This window comes from Oxyura jamaicensis, chromosome 9 (assembly GCF_011077185.1).
Source record: "Oxyura jamaicensis isolate SHBP4307 breed ruddy duck chromosome 9, BPBGC_Ojam_1.0, whole genome shotgun sequence".
NCBI classification, from domain to species: domain Eukaryota; kingdom Metazoa; phylum Chordata; class Aves; order Anseriformes; family Anatidae; genus Oxyura; species Oxyura jamaicensis.
The window spans coordinates 14,405,191-14,422,424 of NC_048901.1; the positions used below are offsets into that span (position 1 = coordinate 14,405,191).

Genomic DNA, 17,234 nt, shown 5'->3' on the forward strand with positions numbered 1-17,234 from the left:
GCAAGGAACAGATGAAGAAAACTGATAATATACCCAGCAACTGGGGGCTGAGAGGCATCAAAACACCCCCTGGGAGCTAAGGGCCCATTTTCAAAGTGTTAGCTGTGGTGGAGTTAATCCAAAAGTAACAGCAGTGTAGTTCAACCCAATATCCGTATATATTTGCCTTGCAGACAGGTCAGGTTGCATGCTCCATCCCTGAGCCATGCTCACGCAGCTGAATTGCTCTGGGGACTGATCCCAAGCCTGCCCAGAGCTGCGTTTGGCACACATTCAGGTCACAGGGTGATCAGAGCTGGCCTCGATCTTCACTCTGCATGCTATGTGTGCACTGTGTAGTGCCCCCCTCCTTGCTCAGGTTCATGTAGCCTTTGTGAGCATCCCAGGAACAATTAGTGATAGTTTGTATTTAAATGATTTCTTGTTTTATTCCTACAAAAACTCCCAGTCACCTGTTACTGAGGGTTTTGGTGTGTGTGTGTGTGTGTGTTTGTTTTTGTTTGTTTGTGTTTTTTTTTAGGGTTACCAGCTCATTTTGAATATTTTCTGTTCAAAATTCAGGTAGGCTGGACTGGGCCACAGGGGTCAGTAGCCCATATGGTGAAATCTTCCCTTATTTCTGGGATTTGCTCTATCCGCACACCTGCTCTTCAGCTGATTGGAAGAATATTTAGGCAACACCAAGTGCTTCCAGCTGAGCAGAAAGCAACTTCCAAGTTGCAGAGAGTGGTCCTGGGGGTCTCACCAGGCAGCACGTCCTGATTTCCACCAGACATTGTCTATCCAGCCTGCCTGAGGACCAGCTACTGGTGTCTGTCCCACAGAGAAGGGCCACAGAGAAGAAAAGCCCTCCTTGCTGGACCTACCTGCTTCTGATGGGGCCGTTGCTGTTGCTCAGGGCCTGCGAGGGTGCTGCTCTCTTCCCAGCTGGGAGTGCAGAGGACTGAGAACAGGAGGGCTGGGAGGTATCAGTCTCGGTCAGCTCTTTCAACAGCCTTAGCCTACTTAGCCAAGCTGGCATTAACTTGCACCTGTGCACAGCTGAATTAACTCCTGCCATCAGGAGAGCTGGGTTAGGATCCCAGAGGAGCAAGAACCAGGAGGACCTGGGCTTCTGCTGGAGGCAATTACAAATTACACTCCCGGAGCACTCTGTGGTGACAAGCACATGTATGGCCTTGCCATGGGAACTGCCTGTATCTGGGAAGGATGAAGGCTGCAATATGGAGTGCACTTTGGGTTTGTGCACAGGCCAGGTGCTGGCATGTTTCTGCACCAGCTCACCTGCTGCACGGGTCAGAAATCCACGGGTCAGAAATGAGGCAGGCACATGCAGAAATCCTACTAGTGAGGCAGGCACATGCTCCTCTCCCTCGTCATTAGGCACTGGATATGTCAACCATGTTTTAATAAAGATGAGACAGCATCCAAATCTAAAAGAGGCAGGGAAAAAATATCCTGTGATGTGGCATTATGCTGGTAAGATGTAAATAGGAATCACGTGGTGGTGCTGGAGCCCCAGCACCAGCTAGGGGCTGTTTGTGTTTGCTTGGAGCAGGGTCTTGAAAGGCCACGAAGTGAGTCATTGGAGCTGAGCTCAGAAGACAGTTTTGAGGAAAGGGCAGCTCGGGGGAGTGATTACTAAGGCAAGAGCAGCACCAGGGGAAAGGAGACGATGTGAAAATTGAGGTGTCAGTGCTAGAGCAGCTGCCTGCCATCAGCAAAATGAACCAGGGGCATTTGGCACAGCCAGTGTGGGGTGGAAGAAGAGCATCAGGGAACGTGCACAGCCAGGAGATGGCAGCTGCAATCTGCAAATCCTACCTTGCAGAGCAGGATGGAGCAGCCAGATTGGCAACCGGGCTGCTGGGTACCCAGCAATGCTGACTTCAAGCAGTCTCTGCTGGCTTACCTTTCTCACAGGTGGAAAATACCTGCGGAAACTTGGATCCATCACCAACAGCACGATGGATCACCAGCCACATCCATCCCGTTTGAGCTGAGTATGACTTGGAAACCCAGAGATCAGCAACTCCTGTGGTACAGCCAAAAATCTTTTAGAAGTCCCCAGGCGCTCTTCAATGTTCCTTTTGTGGCTCCCACGTACAATCCTCCATGCAGGCATTCACACAGCAGGTGAGAGATGCTGCTCGGGGCTCCAGCTGGCCCCCTTCCCACCACAGCCCAGCGCAGCCTAACGCTTAAACAAGTGCCAAGGCTGGCATGAAAGGAGCCTTTCAAAGGAAACAGACCAACCCAGTAATTTCAGACAGGAGGCTAAAATAAATTGTAAGTTGGCACAGCTCTTGGCACTTCTGAGTGCCCTGTATTTACAGGCTCTTCCTCCGCTAGCCATGTCCCAGTATTTTAATTATCTGTTTTGTTGGTCCCTGCCTCTGCTCACTAGCAATACCTAAGGGTCTCTGAGCTGGAGGCAGTGGGCTGTAAAGATGATGAAAAAGCAATTCAAAGCAGTGGGGTAGTGCTCTGACACAGGCCCTAAGATACCAAAATCAACTCAGCTGGAGTCAGAGCACCGATCCCTGCACAGGCCTGAGCCCAAGCCCCTGCAGGGACAGCCTGCTGCACGCTGCATTGTCAAAGGGTGCTCTGCTCCTCCGTGCAACAGCTATTCCTGGCAAGCAGAAGGGAACAAGTGAATAAACAAACATTTGAGAAAGGTTTTAGAGTTTGGACCTGAGATTTGCAGTTAATGTTTAGTAGCCTGCCCTTTTTTGTTCTGCTGCAGACTGAATTCATGACTTGGAAGTGGTTTTGTCTGCTCGTGTTTGAATTGTGTGGTCGTATCCTCACCTGCTGCCTTTGAAGACAGAACATTTGTCATGTTTTCTTATTGCCTTACATCACACCACTGCAGGTTTAAGCTGTTATTGGGAAGCTTCAAGAAGGTATTTTGCAAACTAAAAGCCATGTTAACAGAAAGGGAAAAAAACGTATTTTACTTTTGCAAATAATTACACAGCTTTATTATTCAGTATCACAGTCTCAGGAAATGAAACAGTCCAGATCCTTTCCAAGACATTACACAGCCTTTTTCCATCTCTCTGGCCACAACATAATCAAATTAAATACAAATCGTTGTTTTGCTACATCTATTAAATTGGAAGAACACAATTATTGGTAGAACCAGCTAAGCTCCAGGACCTAAGGGTGGAATGAAGCACTGCCTTCCCCTTCTCTTGCATAACCCACGGGAGGGCACATCCAGCAGAAGGACACACTGAACAAGTCTCCAACTTGCAGCAGGGAAAAGAACCCAATTCAGTGTTCCCAGAAAAGCACACGGAGGGACAGAAGGATGCAGTCAATAACAAAATGCAATGGTTTATTGAACAAAATGGGGCAAGGCAATGTTCCCTTTACATTCAATGAATTCAGGAGTATGAAGCAAAACATGCTATACACACACGGACACGATACTTTGGTTAAATGTCATTCAGAAGTTCTATGCCAAACCTGGTTAAATTAGAGTGAACAGTCAAAAATAAGAAAGAATAGGCTTGCATAGACAGATTATTGTCAGTGCATGACATATATTTAAGAATTAGCTGTTGCAACACAGGATACACTTGCAGCTCTGAGGAATTTAAACCAATCAACTAATCCATCTCATTGTATGGCTAACATTTAGATTCAACAGGCTGAAAGCTTACCCTGAAGAGCTAAACTAGACAACCGCGGTCTTTCTCTGAGGCAGTTAGCTATATTGCAGTATGCAGATGCAGCTGGAGACACACTGTGGAGTCTGTTTAGAGTGAACACTGATACAGTGAAACGTGTTTGCCATGAAATAGGAAATAATTCGTTTGTGTGTGCCGTTGTCCCCTCCGGGACTCTCCTGTGAAGAGCATTAACTGCACAGATTAAGCCTTGCCCTGCGCTACCCAAGAAGAGGCAGCAGCAGCTATTTGCAGCCCAGGGGCTGAGGGCAGTGCAGCTTCTCAACACAAGATGTATGTAGTGCAGCCTGTCTGAGGCATGGCAGTCCAAGTGGCATGTGTGCAGCACAGCTCAACCCTCCACGACAGCCCTGCACTGCCAGAAGTGTGTTATGGCACATTTGAGAGTATAGGTAACTGGTGTCTCTGTAGGTTTATGCCTGTCCTTCACGAGAAGAGACAAGCAGCTTGTGGTGTGTTATGCGAGGGGCACTGCTGTGCCTCAGTGCTGTATCCCACACTCACCTCCCAGAGCAACTGCAAAACTAAGCATTGAGAGAGAGCGGGGCAGAACCAGAACAGTCCCTCTGCTGGGAACGGATATAGGGCAACCTCAAAGTCATCCCCAGATGGGAACTCCTGCTACAGCAGCTGCCTCCCGGGGCATCACCGCCACCAACAGAACAGCAGAGAACTTGGTCATCTGTCAGTCCCTGCTCTGAGCTGCGCTTTGTTTCCTACTGCACCTGAACACAGCCTTGCAGCATCAGTGCTGCCATGAGGAATAGCAGGAGCAGTCTGATCCGGCTGGCAGATGCCCAGAATTACTTCTTGCAGAGAATATGAGTTTTATGGACTGGCTGCACTATATTGCAGGAGTGTAAACTAGGTAGGGGAATCCTCACACTGTCTCCAAAGTGCTCCCCTTATATATAAATTAGCAATCCACAGTTAGTTTGCATACAGGTTAACATGAACTAAAATAAAAACCTTGATAATAAAAAATATATAATATACACATTGATCAATAAACTGAACAAATGAATACCCTCTAATGTAACAGTGGCTGTAGTTTGGCACAAAATAAAAAACTCAAAGGTCTAGCGCTGTAAAAAAAAAATCTTTTTTTCTTATGATTGTTATTAAACTTGATTCATATCATGACAGGTGGGAATGCAGAGATATAAAAATACTGTACATACAAGATCCCTTTTACAGAGTGAAGCAGACTGCAGCATTTGCAACTTCTACCCTTCCTCCCCACGAGGAGGAAATTCAATGATGAGATTTAATCTATCCCCTAACAGCTGATATTTTCCCACCCCCATTAAGTTCAAAACCATGAAGTTCTTTTAAAAAAGATTAACCTGTTTGATCTATTCCCGTGACGACAACCGCTTCTCACTGCAGGAAGCTGTACAGTCCAAGTTTTAAGACAGTATTTCGTAGCAAGGTGACTCAGATCAGACTGTCGAAGACGTTGAGTATCCCTGCATGTAAGGCACGATCACTCAGGTTCGCCTCACCTCTCTTCTGCGGACCACTGTGCTTTGGACGGAGGCAAGGTGGCGGCGAGAGCTCTTGCTGGTGAGATGTGCCTGCTGTGGAGATCAGGGAGTGCCAGGATTTCACGGTGATGGACTTCCCACGCAGTGCTTGTTGCTTTGTTAATGCACATGGTAAGAAAGGGATGCAAGAGCTGAGTGACCTGGGCAGGGATTCCTGCAAGAGCTCTGACGTGCTTATATCCAGAGTAAAACCACTGGCAGAGCTACTGAAACTTGGTAATTGAAGACACACACACAAAAAGTTAAACATTTCTCTGCCATGGATAGGAGATTTTGCTCTGGTTGTTCCTTTGTAAAAGAACGGCTTCAGTGATGCTGGTTTTGCATCTCCCTGACTCTTGGCAGAGCTGTGGCTGCTGAGCTCTAAGAATCGGCTCCTTTTTCATCCCTGGTCTCACCTCTTGTTGACTTCAGTGGGGCCATGAAGTGGCTACGAAACACGCAAGTCCAGTTGCAACTTTTGCCTTGGGAACCCCGTGTCTGCACAAGGCCCACAAGGCATGTCAGGTGAGCAATTGCTCTGTTTATCCCCCATTTATTAAATGCTTTTCTCAGCTACCATTCTCAGCATTTCTCCCTATACACGGAGGTGCCAGCTCCCCTCTAGCAAATCCTTGAGGCCCTCCTACTTACAAGGGCTATAGAAAAATCAAACAGAAGAAGAAACACAAGGGACAGCAAATGAATAAAGGCAAGGAATAAGACTAAAAAGTTAAGTACTAAGGGAAGACATAGAGCAAAGCAGCCCCAGAACATTCAGCAGTCCCTGAAAGCACCCAAGGAAATAGCAGATGCTCCTGGGTCCTTTCCTTCAGCTCCCTCTTCTTGGTGCCACAGCTGGACAGCTCGGCTGGCCTGAGCAGGCCATTAAGGAGATCCTGCAGCTTCCCAGAGCAGGCACTGGGGCATTCTTTGGACTTTACCCAGCTTCCAAACAAAATCATCCATAATTTTCTCTCATAACATTTCCACTCACTCCCACTGAAGTCAACAACCTGGATACTCCTAAGCGTCTCTCCTGATTTAATATAGTTTCTTCCTGTGTCAGCAGGCTCAGGGCCTTCACGACTTTCCTGAATAAAAGACAGAAGTTACATCAGCCAACTGCAGTGCAAGTCAGCTACAGAAGCCCAGGGAGGGCTGAGTTACTTGGTGGTTTCCCCTTGCCTTATGCAGAGGGTCACCAATTTCCCAAGGACAGTGAGTACAAAGCACAACCGCTTTCTTATTTGGTAGGATTTTTCTCCATCCGATTTTCCTAAGTGCCCCTGATGATACAAGCTGGGGTATTTGTGAAAGTATTAGTATGTAAAAACCCCACCAGGCATCCATTTCACAAAAATATACACACACTAATGGCAAGGAGGGGGAAAATTCCCCCACACACAAAAAAAGGCATTTTCAGCAGTAGAAATTTTGACTGTTACATGAAATATAAAAATAAACTTTTATAAAGTAAATCATTGCAAATGAGGTTGCCACATTAACCCAAGTTATCTAACAACAAAAAAATACGGTCTATGTTGTTGTTTTTCCTGATTGTTTAAAAACAACATTAACACTTCTGAATGGACAAAGATGGAACAAAAAGAGGGCACAAGGCAAGGACAGTAAAATCTAGCCTCTGGCTGGAAAATTTCCTGAGAAGAAAGAGCAAACAAGCAAGAGCTTGCGACTCACTTAGAGACTCATGCAGGTAAGCAAGCCTATGGGCTGGAAGCAAGGGTACGCAGCTAACAGGGTGCTGCTGATCCAGTCTATGTAGCAACATTTTTGGCTGGTGCATGCCTGGAGCAGAGGCCTATTGGGGCTGTCTGGCACTTCACAGGGAGTGAGCTGGTGCCAGCATCCCAGGGGGGTAAGAGATGGAAGCTTGAGTTGTTGAGCAAGGCAAGGCATGGGCTCGTGCTGTGGTATTAAATGATGCCCTTGCAACTTATGTGAAAAATGAGTTGCCTCCTCTTCCTAGTGCTTTGTGTCAGTAGCTATCCTGACCAAGGACAACAGCCAAGGTTAAAGCCTTTCAGCTGCCTTTGGGCTTGAATTGTGCATTAGTGTAAGAGCAGAGAGCCATGATCTCTTCCGACTTCCTATCGGTGCTCCACGCCAGCATTCACTCTCCACAAAGCTCCACAGAGCTGTCAGGCTCCTTTCGCAGGCAGCTGCACAGATCGGTGGCAAGGGCGAGCACAATCACAGCTCTGCCTGCCCTCCTCAGCAAAGCCAGCAGCAGGACTGCAGCTGCCAGCAGCAGAAGAGCACGGCAGGACAGTCTCTGTGCCGGGCTGTTAAGGAGCAGGGCTGCAGGGGCACCAAGAGCACCGCAGGAGGCTCTGCTGCCATGAGTGAGACTGCCAAGTGAGTAACTAACCTGTACTGGCTGAGCAGACTCCAAGCCAGTGTCCAGCTACGCAGCCTTGCAGTTTAAAAATGCACTTGAAAAAAAATGGAAAAAAAAAAGGTTAACAAGACAAAAGAATTGGAATGACAGAAGGCAAAGGGAAAAAGGCTACTTGTTACTGCAAGAGCAGAATGATTTTCAAAGAGTGGAGGAAAAACAAGCCATCAAAAGGGGAAAAATAAAGAAAAAAACAGTGGATGGGCAGATCTGTACAGAGAACTTAAACTTGGATACTCTGCTGTACCCTGGAGAGCAATAGTTTTAACCTGACTGGAGCCTGCCTGGGGTGCTGGACAGAACAGTGCAGAGAGGAAGCAGTTAGCAGAGACATTTTGCAGACTATTTGGCACTCTGTGTCTACCTCAAAGTTGCTTTTAACTGTAGCTTTTTGATTCGGTGCTCTATGCCCATATGGCCCTCCCTCAATCCTATGTTTATAGGATATACTCATGTTCTGACAAAAGTTACTGTGCTCAAGTGCATCAGCAACTGAGCTAGGAGTTACAGTAGCTCCTACTTGGCTTCAGCGAAATTCCTTAGCTTGTACCACCTGGAAGCTCAAAGCAGGTGACCACAGAGATCACCTCGGGCACTGAAATATGTTTGCGTGATTATTCCCAATCCACAACTCCCAGCTGCATCAACTCCCTGGCATGCCTTAAAAGCCATGCACATAAGATCTAATTTCAGTTGAAATAGTTCTTCCTCTTAACTGTCCTATCCTATATCCTGGAGCTAAATGCATGGTTACGTGCCCTAACCAAATTGCTGGAAACCCTAAGAAGAAACACAGCAGTTAAGTTTTGTTCTAGAGGCAATTTCTTCCTCACTAGTCCCAGGTTCTAGCTTTGGATGGCATACACTGTGAGGACACACTCTCCTTCCTGCAAGCTACCATGACTGTCAGATTGGCTCAGCTCTCTTATCCAGCAGCAGAAGAAACACACATTCCCTTTAACAACTCTTTGCTCAGTCATCCTAATATGGAAAGAACTTGGACTTGAGATGTTCTGCTGCGTTGCCATAACCCAGCTCATATGTTGGATTTTTCTCCCTTTTGTATGTGCATCTCTATTCGTCCTATTTGTCAAAACTCCAGCCAAAGTTTAAAAATAAATGAAAGCCTCAAAGGAATATAAGAGGGAGCTGTTAAATCAGCTAGTTGATTCGCACAGCTCAGTGGCGGCTAGATTGTACTGCACTGCTTAAGTGATCACATATGAGTAGGAAATTGAAACGAACAAGTGTTCCTTATTAATACGATGACACTTAAAAAGGAGATCCTGGGAGTGGAAGGTGGACCCCCCATAGGGTAAGGAATTGAGAAAGTTGCCTGGCAATTCCAGTAATGTTTGCTACAGAAGAGTCAGTACCAAAGCAAAGGTTAGCACAGTTTACTGCTTCCTGCGGGAACCTGGAAAGCAAAACAGAAAGGAGAAACAGTCTGTAAGGACAGATCCTGGTAAAGAAAGTACTACCTGCAGTCATCTTACTGGTACTGCCCTCTTGGGTCTCTGTATGTCAAAGTGGGAACCGTACATTACTTTACTCCAGCAAAGGGAAGGATAGATCCACAAGACACCCATTTCTCACAAGATGTGAATGGCACCACAGTCACATTTCACAGCCTTGCTAAGGAAAACAGAACAAACACTGGGCTTACAGACTATATAAACTGCCACCAACTTTCCAGCTCTTTTGATAAATACAGAACACAAAAGCTTCCAAAACTTTAAATTTTGGCAAGAAAACTGTCCACATTTAAGTTACAACCAGTGGAGTTGGAAGAAATTTGACTGAATCTACCCCTGACTGCACCTTTCTTCCCCAGAGACTCTAGAGATAACTCAGACAAGTGGCACACAGATTTCAAGAACTGGGGGGAGGGTGATCCCTCACTGCTCTGGTGCCAAATTATTTCAGGAAACAAGCCAACAAAGCAGTGCTGAGATGCTACAGGAATAAAACAAGCCTATTCTCAGAACAAGCTTCTGTACAATCATCCCATCCACATGCCAGACAGGAGATACTCTGAGGCTTTTTTTGTCATGTATTGGATCATTTGATATTAGTGAGTCACCTAAAACTCATCACATCATTGTCTTCGCGTTATTTCTCCCTCATTTGCTCCCTGGATTCACAGTCATTCATCATTAAGAGATCACACAGGACAAGCAGAGAGTAGTTTGACAAACTCAAGGCAAACCAGTTCAGCTTTTCCCTCTCTCAGCCAGCAACATGCTCAGCAAGTAGACCTCACTGAGTAGCATCACCTGCCTGTTGGGGCAATAACATCCATTCCTCCTCTATGAGTATTCCTCTTTCAAACACCCTGTCCTTCAGGCTGGCTAAGTGAGGAAAACCACCCACAACAATCCAAGTGTTAAACCAGCTATGGACTTGTTCCTACCTTTAGGAGAGTGCTCAGGTTTGGAAAACTGACGTAAGGGGCTGGACTGGCTTGTGTAATACCGAGCATGTTCAAAGTCATCGAGGAGAGGCTGTGACCTGACAAACAAAGGGCAGCAGAAGGGAAAAAAAACGTTTAAGAACACTGTGGGGGGACACAGGGGGAACAACAGGATGGGACAGTAACAAAATTAAAAGGTACAACAGTATGGCAAAAGGATCACCTCATCTGCCTGGTATGTCCCTGCCAGTTTAAAGCAAAATGATTTGGGCTTTTCACTTGCAGACCAGCTCCTCTGAGCACAGCCCATTACTGTTCATATGGTGAGAAATACCTAGTATTCACCACTTCCCAAGGTCTGCTTTCATTTAATAATGGTTTCAATTTTTCAGGAAAAAAAGAATTTCCATTATGAAATTTGATGCAAGCCTCACTCAAAAGAAAAGAGCAACATTTCAAAGTGTTTAATGCTTGCCTTGCTTTCACCCTAGAACATTTTAATGAGATCTGTCTTCACCTGCACACCTTCATTATTTTGTTTGCAAATTAAACAAAAGCTGCTAAGCTCACATCAGGATTGGAAATCAAAACCACCAGGGTCACTTACAGGATTCTGTCCCACACCAGGAGCATTAGGCCAGTGTACAAAGTGATTCAGAAGATGCACGGCATTACAGCACATTCCCATCACTTCTGGAATGAGGCACCCCAAAGCACAACATGCATGCTGCAGTGGGGTGTCCACACACAGCAGCAGCACTGTCCAGGGCATAAAGGGGGAGCAGGGACACAAGGGAACAGCTGTGCAAATACAGCACGATTATTCCTTCCAGCCCAGAGATGACATTTGGTTTCACATCCTCAGAAGTTTTTTTAACCCTCTTGGTGCTTCTCTGCCATTTTACAAATGTCACTGCACAGGCTCATCAATCTCTGTCAGCGCCGGGCAGGAAGACCAATATGGCCAGCAGCCACAAGCACAGCGAGTGACGCATGTCAGCGAGCACCTTGTGAGCTCTGTGCCAGACGTCTCCTTTCAATGCTAAAAGCTCTGCTCTCTGCCAATCCCCTCGTGGGTCAGGCTGGTCACCCCACGACTGCTCCCCAGGACTCAGCTCCTGTGCAGCTTCCTGAGTGCATCTCCCCAGTTTTACTAGCCATGCGTTCAGCTCACCTTAAAGACCTGTCACCTTTGTGTCGCTGGGTTTCAGGCCCTTCTTTTGACCTTGAGCGCGGGGACTCGCTTGCATCATGCTGATGAAAAGAATAAAAAGCAGTTCAACTTGCTGTCCGCATGCCTTGCAAGACACTAGCCAGCGTGTCGAGACTGCCTCAGCTCCACACAGCCCTTTTGTGCTCAGCTTTTGCACGCTAACCACAGCTAGACACGTGCAAATGGCAGGATCAGGACTAACTTACAGTAACCGAAACTCGGCCTTGCTAAGCCAAACTCAAGCTTGGCTCTAAATTCAGGACAGTGCTAGGGGACCCATCCCAAAGCTGAGGTCAAGTGCATACAGTCCATGTTAATGGCTGCACGCAGCATGGCTGAGCATGAGGGACCAGCTGCACAAAGCTGTGCTGCTGCAACTGCTCAAACATGGTAAGGAGTCTGAAAACATCAGCTACCTCCAGCTGGCCCCAAGATTAGCAGAACACCTCCTTTAGCACATTAGTAAGGCACATTGTGAAATCTGTTTCTTATCACCTTCCACAACAGCTAGCCAAGATTCTGTATTACACTAAAACCTAGCCTAGGCTTTATATACTCATTACTTCATAATAAAATTGGCTTAGCTGTGCTGTCCTTGTACCTGTGGTGAACAAACAGAACCAACTACTGCTTTATTGTTAAAGCAAGGACTTCAGCAGAGGAAAAGTCCTGCAGCAGGAGGGCTGACAGTGCTTCAGGGAGGTCACAAGGTGCTGTGACATCCACTACCAGCCTCCAAGGCCACAATCTAAGGCATACCTTATTTGATACTGAGCTCTAGGATTTCATTTGGGAGACCTCCTGAAGCTTGACATACCTTCCAGTCTTGATCATGCCTCTTCTTTTCAAAGGAAGACTTTTCTCTCTCCTTCCCTTTCTTGAAAGCCTTTTTTTCCTCAGCCATCAAGAGACGGGCAATTTCCTGAAAGGGAAAATACAGACAGCATGTCAGAGGTTGTACTGCTCTTCTCAGCTTGAGCTGTTTAAAATCTCTCCCATGGACAGCTGCTAAGTCAGATGGGTGCAAAGCCAGGATTCTACCTGATGACAGAGCAGAAGTGAGACTGACTACATGCTGCATGCCCAGAGGGTCCCCATTTGCCTGGTTTGTGCTTGCAGAGCCTGCCCTTTGTTTCTTTTCCTTCAGTATTGGGTTCATCTTGCAGCACCTCTGACAATCTCCTACAGGGTTCAGTTACAAGAGATGCTCTTCTACAGCCATGAAGAGCACTTCCTCTGTCAAGATTGCAAGAGGCAACACAGCTCCTGTTTGGCTAACGTGAACATAAACATGAAGAACAGCCAGAAACACCCCATTTGAGGCCTGAGATTTCCCTACAAGGAGAAAAAATGAACAACTAGAGGGTCAGAGAAGACAAGTAGGGCTTAGTTTCCACAAGTAAAATACTACAAACATTTAGCTTCCTGCTCACCTCATCCTGGGCCACTTGAGCTGCCTTCTGGTCTGCCTGGTTGGCCTGAAACGGAAAAAAAAAAGAGACAAAACAGTAAAACCTCTAACGTTATTAAGACCCATCTACCGACTGGGCAAGGCAAGCATCCACACAAATACACTACCATCCTCTCCAAATATATTAAATTAACTCAATATTTACCTCATAACCCAGTAAGTGGCATTTCAGCTGAGTTTTTTCCCTGTCTATCTGGGAAGCCACACCACAATACACTGCCCACTCCACTGCCCTTTCTCCCGCCCCGAGCCCAAGACAGGATCAGGCCTGTTTCACTTCTCAGCTCATCAACCATACTGCCTAATCGCCATCTTCACCTGCCTGCAAGTATTCATTTAACAGCACCCTCTTCTGCCATTTAGTTTTTGGGTATGTAATTCAGGAAAAAAAGGCTCTACTGGCCCGACACCAGCCTTCACTGCATGTGCAGTTATGGGAGACAGAGCATCAGAATGCACAGCAGCAAGGCCCTTGGTCTTAAAAGTCACGGATACATGTTAGCAGTTTGCAAATTCAATTTGTCACTGAGTACCTTAATTTTTTCAAGATGACTAATGCATCCCCTCTACTCACCAGGAGCTCTTCCTCTTGCAGTTTCCGAGCAATCTCTGCATCAGACAATTCCTGTTCCCTTAGGGGTTTATCATAAGTGGCTTGCCTCATCCCCCTCAACTTAGTTCCTGCAGAATTGGGAGAGAGAACAATCAGCTCACACATTTTCCAAATGCTTCGGAAAGGAAATCCCCACCGTCTCCTCAGCCTCCTGCAGAGCCCCACTTGAAGGGACCACAGACCACTACACCGTACTTGCCAGGCAGACATTTTGAGGTGCAACGTGCACCTTAGAGTAAGTTTTTTCTGTACGTATAGCTACACCACATCTTACAAGGCAAATGCAACTGTATGCTAGAAGAGCCATGCCTCTTGCTTCAGCTTTCAGTGGCACAGCGATGCTGGCAAAGGAATCGAATCATAGATTTTTCACACACCATTGATTCAGACAGTGTAGAGCAGCCTAATGTGCCACAAGCACAGCAGAGTCCTTAAACACACCTTTGGAGCAGCATGGGCTGCAAGAGATGTCTGGGACAGGCGCACAATGTTTCTGACAATTTCATGCTTTGGCCTGACCCATGAATTTTATAATTCGTAGTGAGAAAACAGACACGTAAACAGTTTTGGAGTTCACACAAGGTTCAGTTCTTGCTTTGAGCATAGAGTTTTTTTTGGTTTTGACTTTTTTGAAGTGCTTATTTAAAGGTAAACCACCTACAAGTGATTTAAATGTCGCATTTTGAGAGTCTCTCCGTGGTCTATTTGCAATAGGCCAAAGGAGTCCCCTTGTATCCCCGTTATAAAATGTGTGATCTCATTCCCATACAATGAATGCTTTCTCCTTCCATCTGCAGCTGGAACTGTATTGTTCAGCAATCTCAGACATCTAAATGAGCTCTCTGCTTTATGTCTGAGGTACACACATGCTCCAGCTGTCTGTCTGTGTATCTCCTACTCCAAGCTCAGAAAATAAGCTTCACTCAGAACTTTCATGTTTCCAGCACTCTGTTTGCACATTGATTACAAATACATTACAGCTTAGTTTGTACACGTCAGTTTCCTTCTGATCAGGTAAGACCAAGGAAAAAAAAGAGTTTTTAGAGGTCAATAGGTTACCTTCTGTGCATCTACCGAACTACCATCGTACTCCATCAAATACCCCAAATGCTTCAAGCTGTGGGCCAGGGACCTCATGCATCAACCCCAAATCAAAACATGCAGTAGGAAAATACTGTCTCTTCAGGTATTAAATGTATTGTATGGGGTATTTTTGCTTTTTTGCTTTGATTAAATTTAAGACAACAGATCCAATGACTTTAAGCAAGTAACACCCTTCTTACACATGACCTTAGCATAAAGAGAAAACTTCTGGCACTTCTGGAAGTTACAATTAAGTGCACAGCCTGGCCTTGCCAGAACAGTTTGATTGATCCAAGCTGTGAAAAGCTGCAATCTCAAGCCAGCACAGGAACTCCACCGAAAAGCATCAGCTTGGTCAGATATATATTATTCAGGCTGCTTCCAAGGCCACGGTAAGCACAGTTTTACCCCACTGGAGCAGCTTCACTGTCAGACTTTCATACACCATTGCCCCCATGAAGAGCAAAACTGTATTTCCAGGAATTGTTCACTGAACAGCCAAGACTGAGCTTGCTTTATACAGACTGGTACCAGTCTTGGTTTATTCAGAAAGCAACGACAAACTGTACGTGCACATCACTTCTGCCCGCACTCAGGGGAGCACAAAGCCCGCCCCGATTCCCCCAGGAAGACGATGTGAGCTTCTGGCTGTCCTGACTCCACGCGAGGGTGATCAGAGACTGAGTCACTCCGTCCCACACTGTATCAGGGCACATCACAACTGACTGACTACATGAAGGCCCGATCAACACCCTTTACTTCCTCAAAGAAAACTTTTGCATGAAGACAACAAAGAACAATTCTCCTGGCATCTCTGAATACAGACATGCATTGTCTTCCTCACCTTACTCACGTAAGTACCAGCTGGATGCCCTAAAGCAGGAGTTTCCCACCCTGTGGCAGGCACAGTGGAAGTGGGAGTTCAGAGACTTGGATCTAAGGGACAGGCCATCCCTCACTCCCATGCAGGTTTTAAAATCAGAAAGATGTATCTTGATTTTAAAAGCCACCAGCCCTCAGGTATTATTGAGCAAAAACTACACAAGTACATGTTTCCTAGAAAAGTTAATTTCTACAGAAATTGTTAAGAACATGTTAAAATATATCACAATTGGACACTTCTGAGCTTTGTCTAAAACCGCTTACATTTTCAACATTTTTTTTTTAAATAGGAATTGGATGGACATTGCTGGCTTGTTGGTACTAAGCAAACTGTCCTCACTTACAGCCTTGCATCCCAAATCAAATCCCATTTCTGCGAGAGGAAACCACAGCACAAATTATATCAGTGAAAATAAAAGGGAATTTTTACACAGGATAACGAGGGCACCGTTTCCAACAATACCTTCTTACTCCTCCTCTTTGATGCCAGGGGACACGTCAGGAAATAAACAGAGTGAGGGTCTTAGCGGATAAGAAGAATCTCATTAAATAAGAGAAACCCAGGCAGGATTCACTGTGTACACACTGCAGACTGATATTGGAGATTAGAAGTCTTCAGAAGAAGCAGCACCGATTTCAGACAGCAGGATGGGGCAAGCAAAGGTCTGTCCCCACAGGTACGTACACCTTCCCCAGCACCTGGTTACCTGAGTCTCTCTGGGAGTCTCCAACCTCTCCCCGGCTCACAGAGTGTGGGGAGGGGGAAGGTTTCCTGCGTCCTGCGCTTTTGCAGTCTCTCTCCTCACCCCTCCTATGATCTTCTTGGAATTCGGAGTCACGGAGCTTCCCGTCATGCTCCGTCCTGTGCGAAGAGCGGCCCCAAAGGCGGGACTTACGGTTTTCAGGGCGCGCCAGCTGGCTGCCACCCCGATGCCAGGTCTCCTGCTCAGCCTCCAGCTCCACGTCAAGAAGAGGAAGACGCTTTTCTCTGTCTTGCCTTGTTGGCTTTCTGCTGCATTGTGCCTGGTCTGCGAGTCCATGCTCTGACTCCAGGTCAAGGCTGAAAGGTCTCCGAGCCTTCTCCCTGCTGGCTGCCCTCCTCTCCTGCAGCTCTCGGCTGCTGCTCTGCTTATGGGCACCACAATCAGCCTCTCTTTCCAAGTCGAGGCAGGGAGGTCTCCCAGACCCACCCTGGCTGGCTGATTTCTGCCTCTGCCGATGGCCATCAGTGGCCTCTCTTGGTTGAGGAGATCTGTGACGATCCTCCGAAGGGACACGCCTGTGTTTGGAGGCGCCGTCAGACAGAGGTGATTTTGTTTTTTGGCGCTCTCTCCGCCGGTGCGCGTGCCTATCATCACCACGTGCCCTGGGAGACTCAGAAACCTGCTCCCCAGGATCACCCCGGAGGTGCTCTGAGCAACAGGGGGACAAACAAGGAGGTGGTTAGTGACACGGGGGTTAACGGCTGCTCAAAGAGGCCAGAATTACAGCACGCAGACAAAGGAAGCCTGATGCAAATAAAAGCTGGAAATGCAGGTAAAGCACAGTGGGGCTACAAAGAAAACAACGGGGATATAACACTTGTAGGATGCAACAGGAGACAGAAAGAAGCGACAGCCTGGCCTGCACCAGGGCAGCACAGGAGGCAAAGGGGTTGAAGCAGAAAGCACAGGTACAGCCCCAAGTGTGCCCAAGCACCTTCTAATGCAAGGACAAGCCACTGTGAAGATTAAGGACTTTTACTAATGCCATTCGGGATGAAAAAAAACAGAGAGCAGAGCAACTCGTCTCCTGGCGATCTGTCACTGCTGCAGGATATTGGACTCCTGATGAGAAAGGGGTTTTACAATGGAGAGCACAAAACAGAGGCAAGGCCAGGAGGCTCCGAGCAGAGGGCTGTGTTGGAGCATGGT

The 17,234-nt window shown here is 46.8% G+C and overlaps 1 protein-coding gene across 2 annotated transcripts in view; it reads right to left on the reverse strand.

The window, feature by feature from the left end:
• Window positions 1–2,957: 2,957 nt before the first annotated feature.
• The window catches only part of CCDC50 (coiled-coil domain containing 50), a 42,596-nt gene continuing 28,319 nt past the window's right edge, over window positions 2,958–17,234 (reverse strand). The window contains exons 7-13 of one of the 2 annotated variants that reach the window (XM_035334233.1): window positions 16,029–16,733; window positions 13,318–13,424; window positions 12,706–12,750; window positions 12,090–12,194; window positions 11,234–11,313; window positions 10,060–10,157; window positions 2,958–9,063 (exon numbers count right to left, since the gene is read on the reverse strand). In XM_035334233.1, the coding sequence (XP_035190124.1) occupies window positions 9,044–9,063; window positions 10,060–10,157; window positions 11,234–11,313; window positions 12,090–12,194; window positions 12,706–12,750; window positions 13,318–13,424; window positions 16,029–16,733 (1,160 nt within the window). In that variant the 3' untranslated portion in view covers window positions 2,958–9,043. The remainder of the gene's footprint in view (window positions 9,064–10,059; window positions 10,158–11,233; window positions 11,314–12,089; window positions 12,195–12,705; window positions 12,751–13,317; window positions 13,425–16,028; window positions 16,734–17,234) is intronic. The other variant, XM_035334234.1, reaches the window with a different exon arrangement.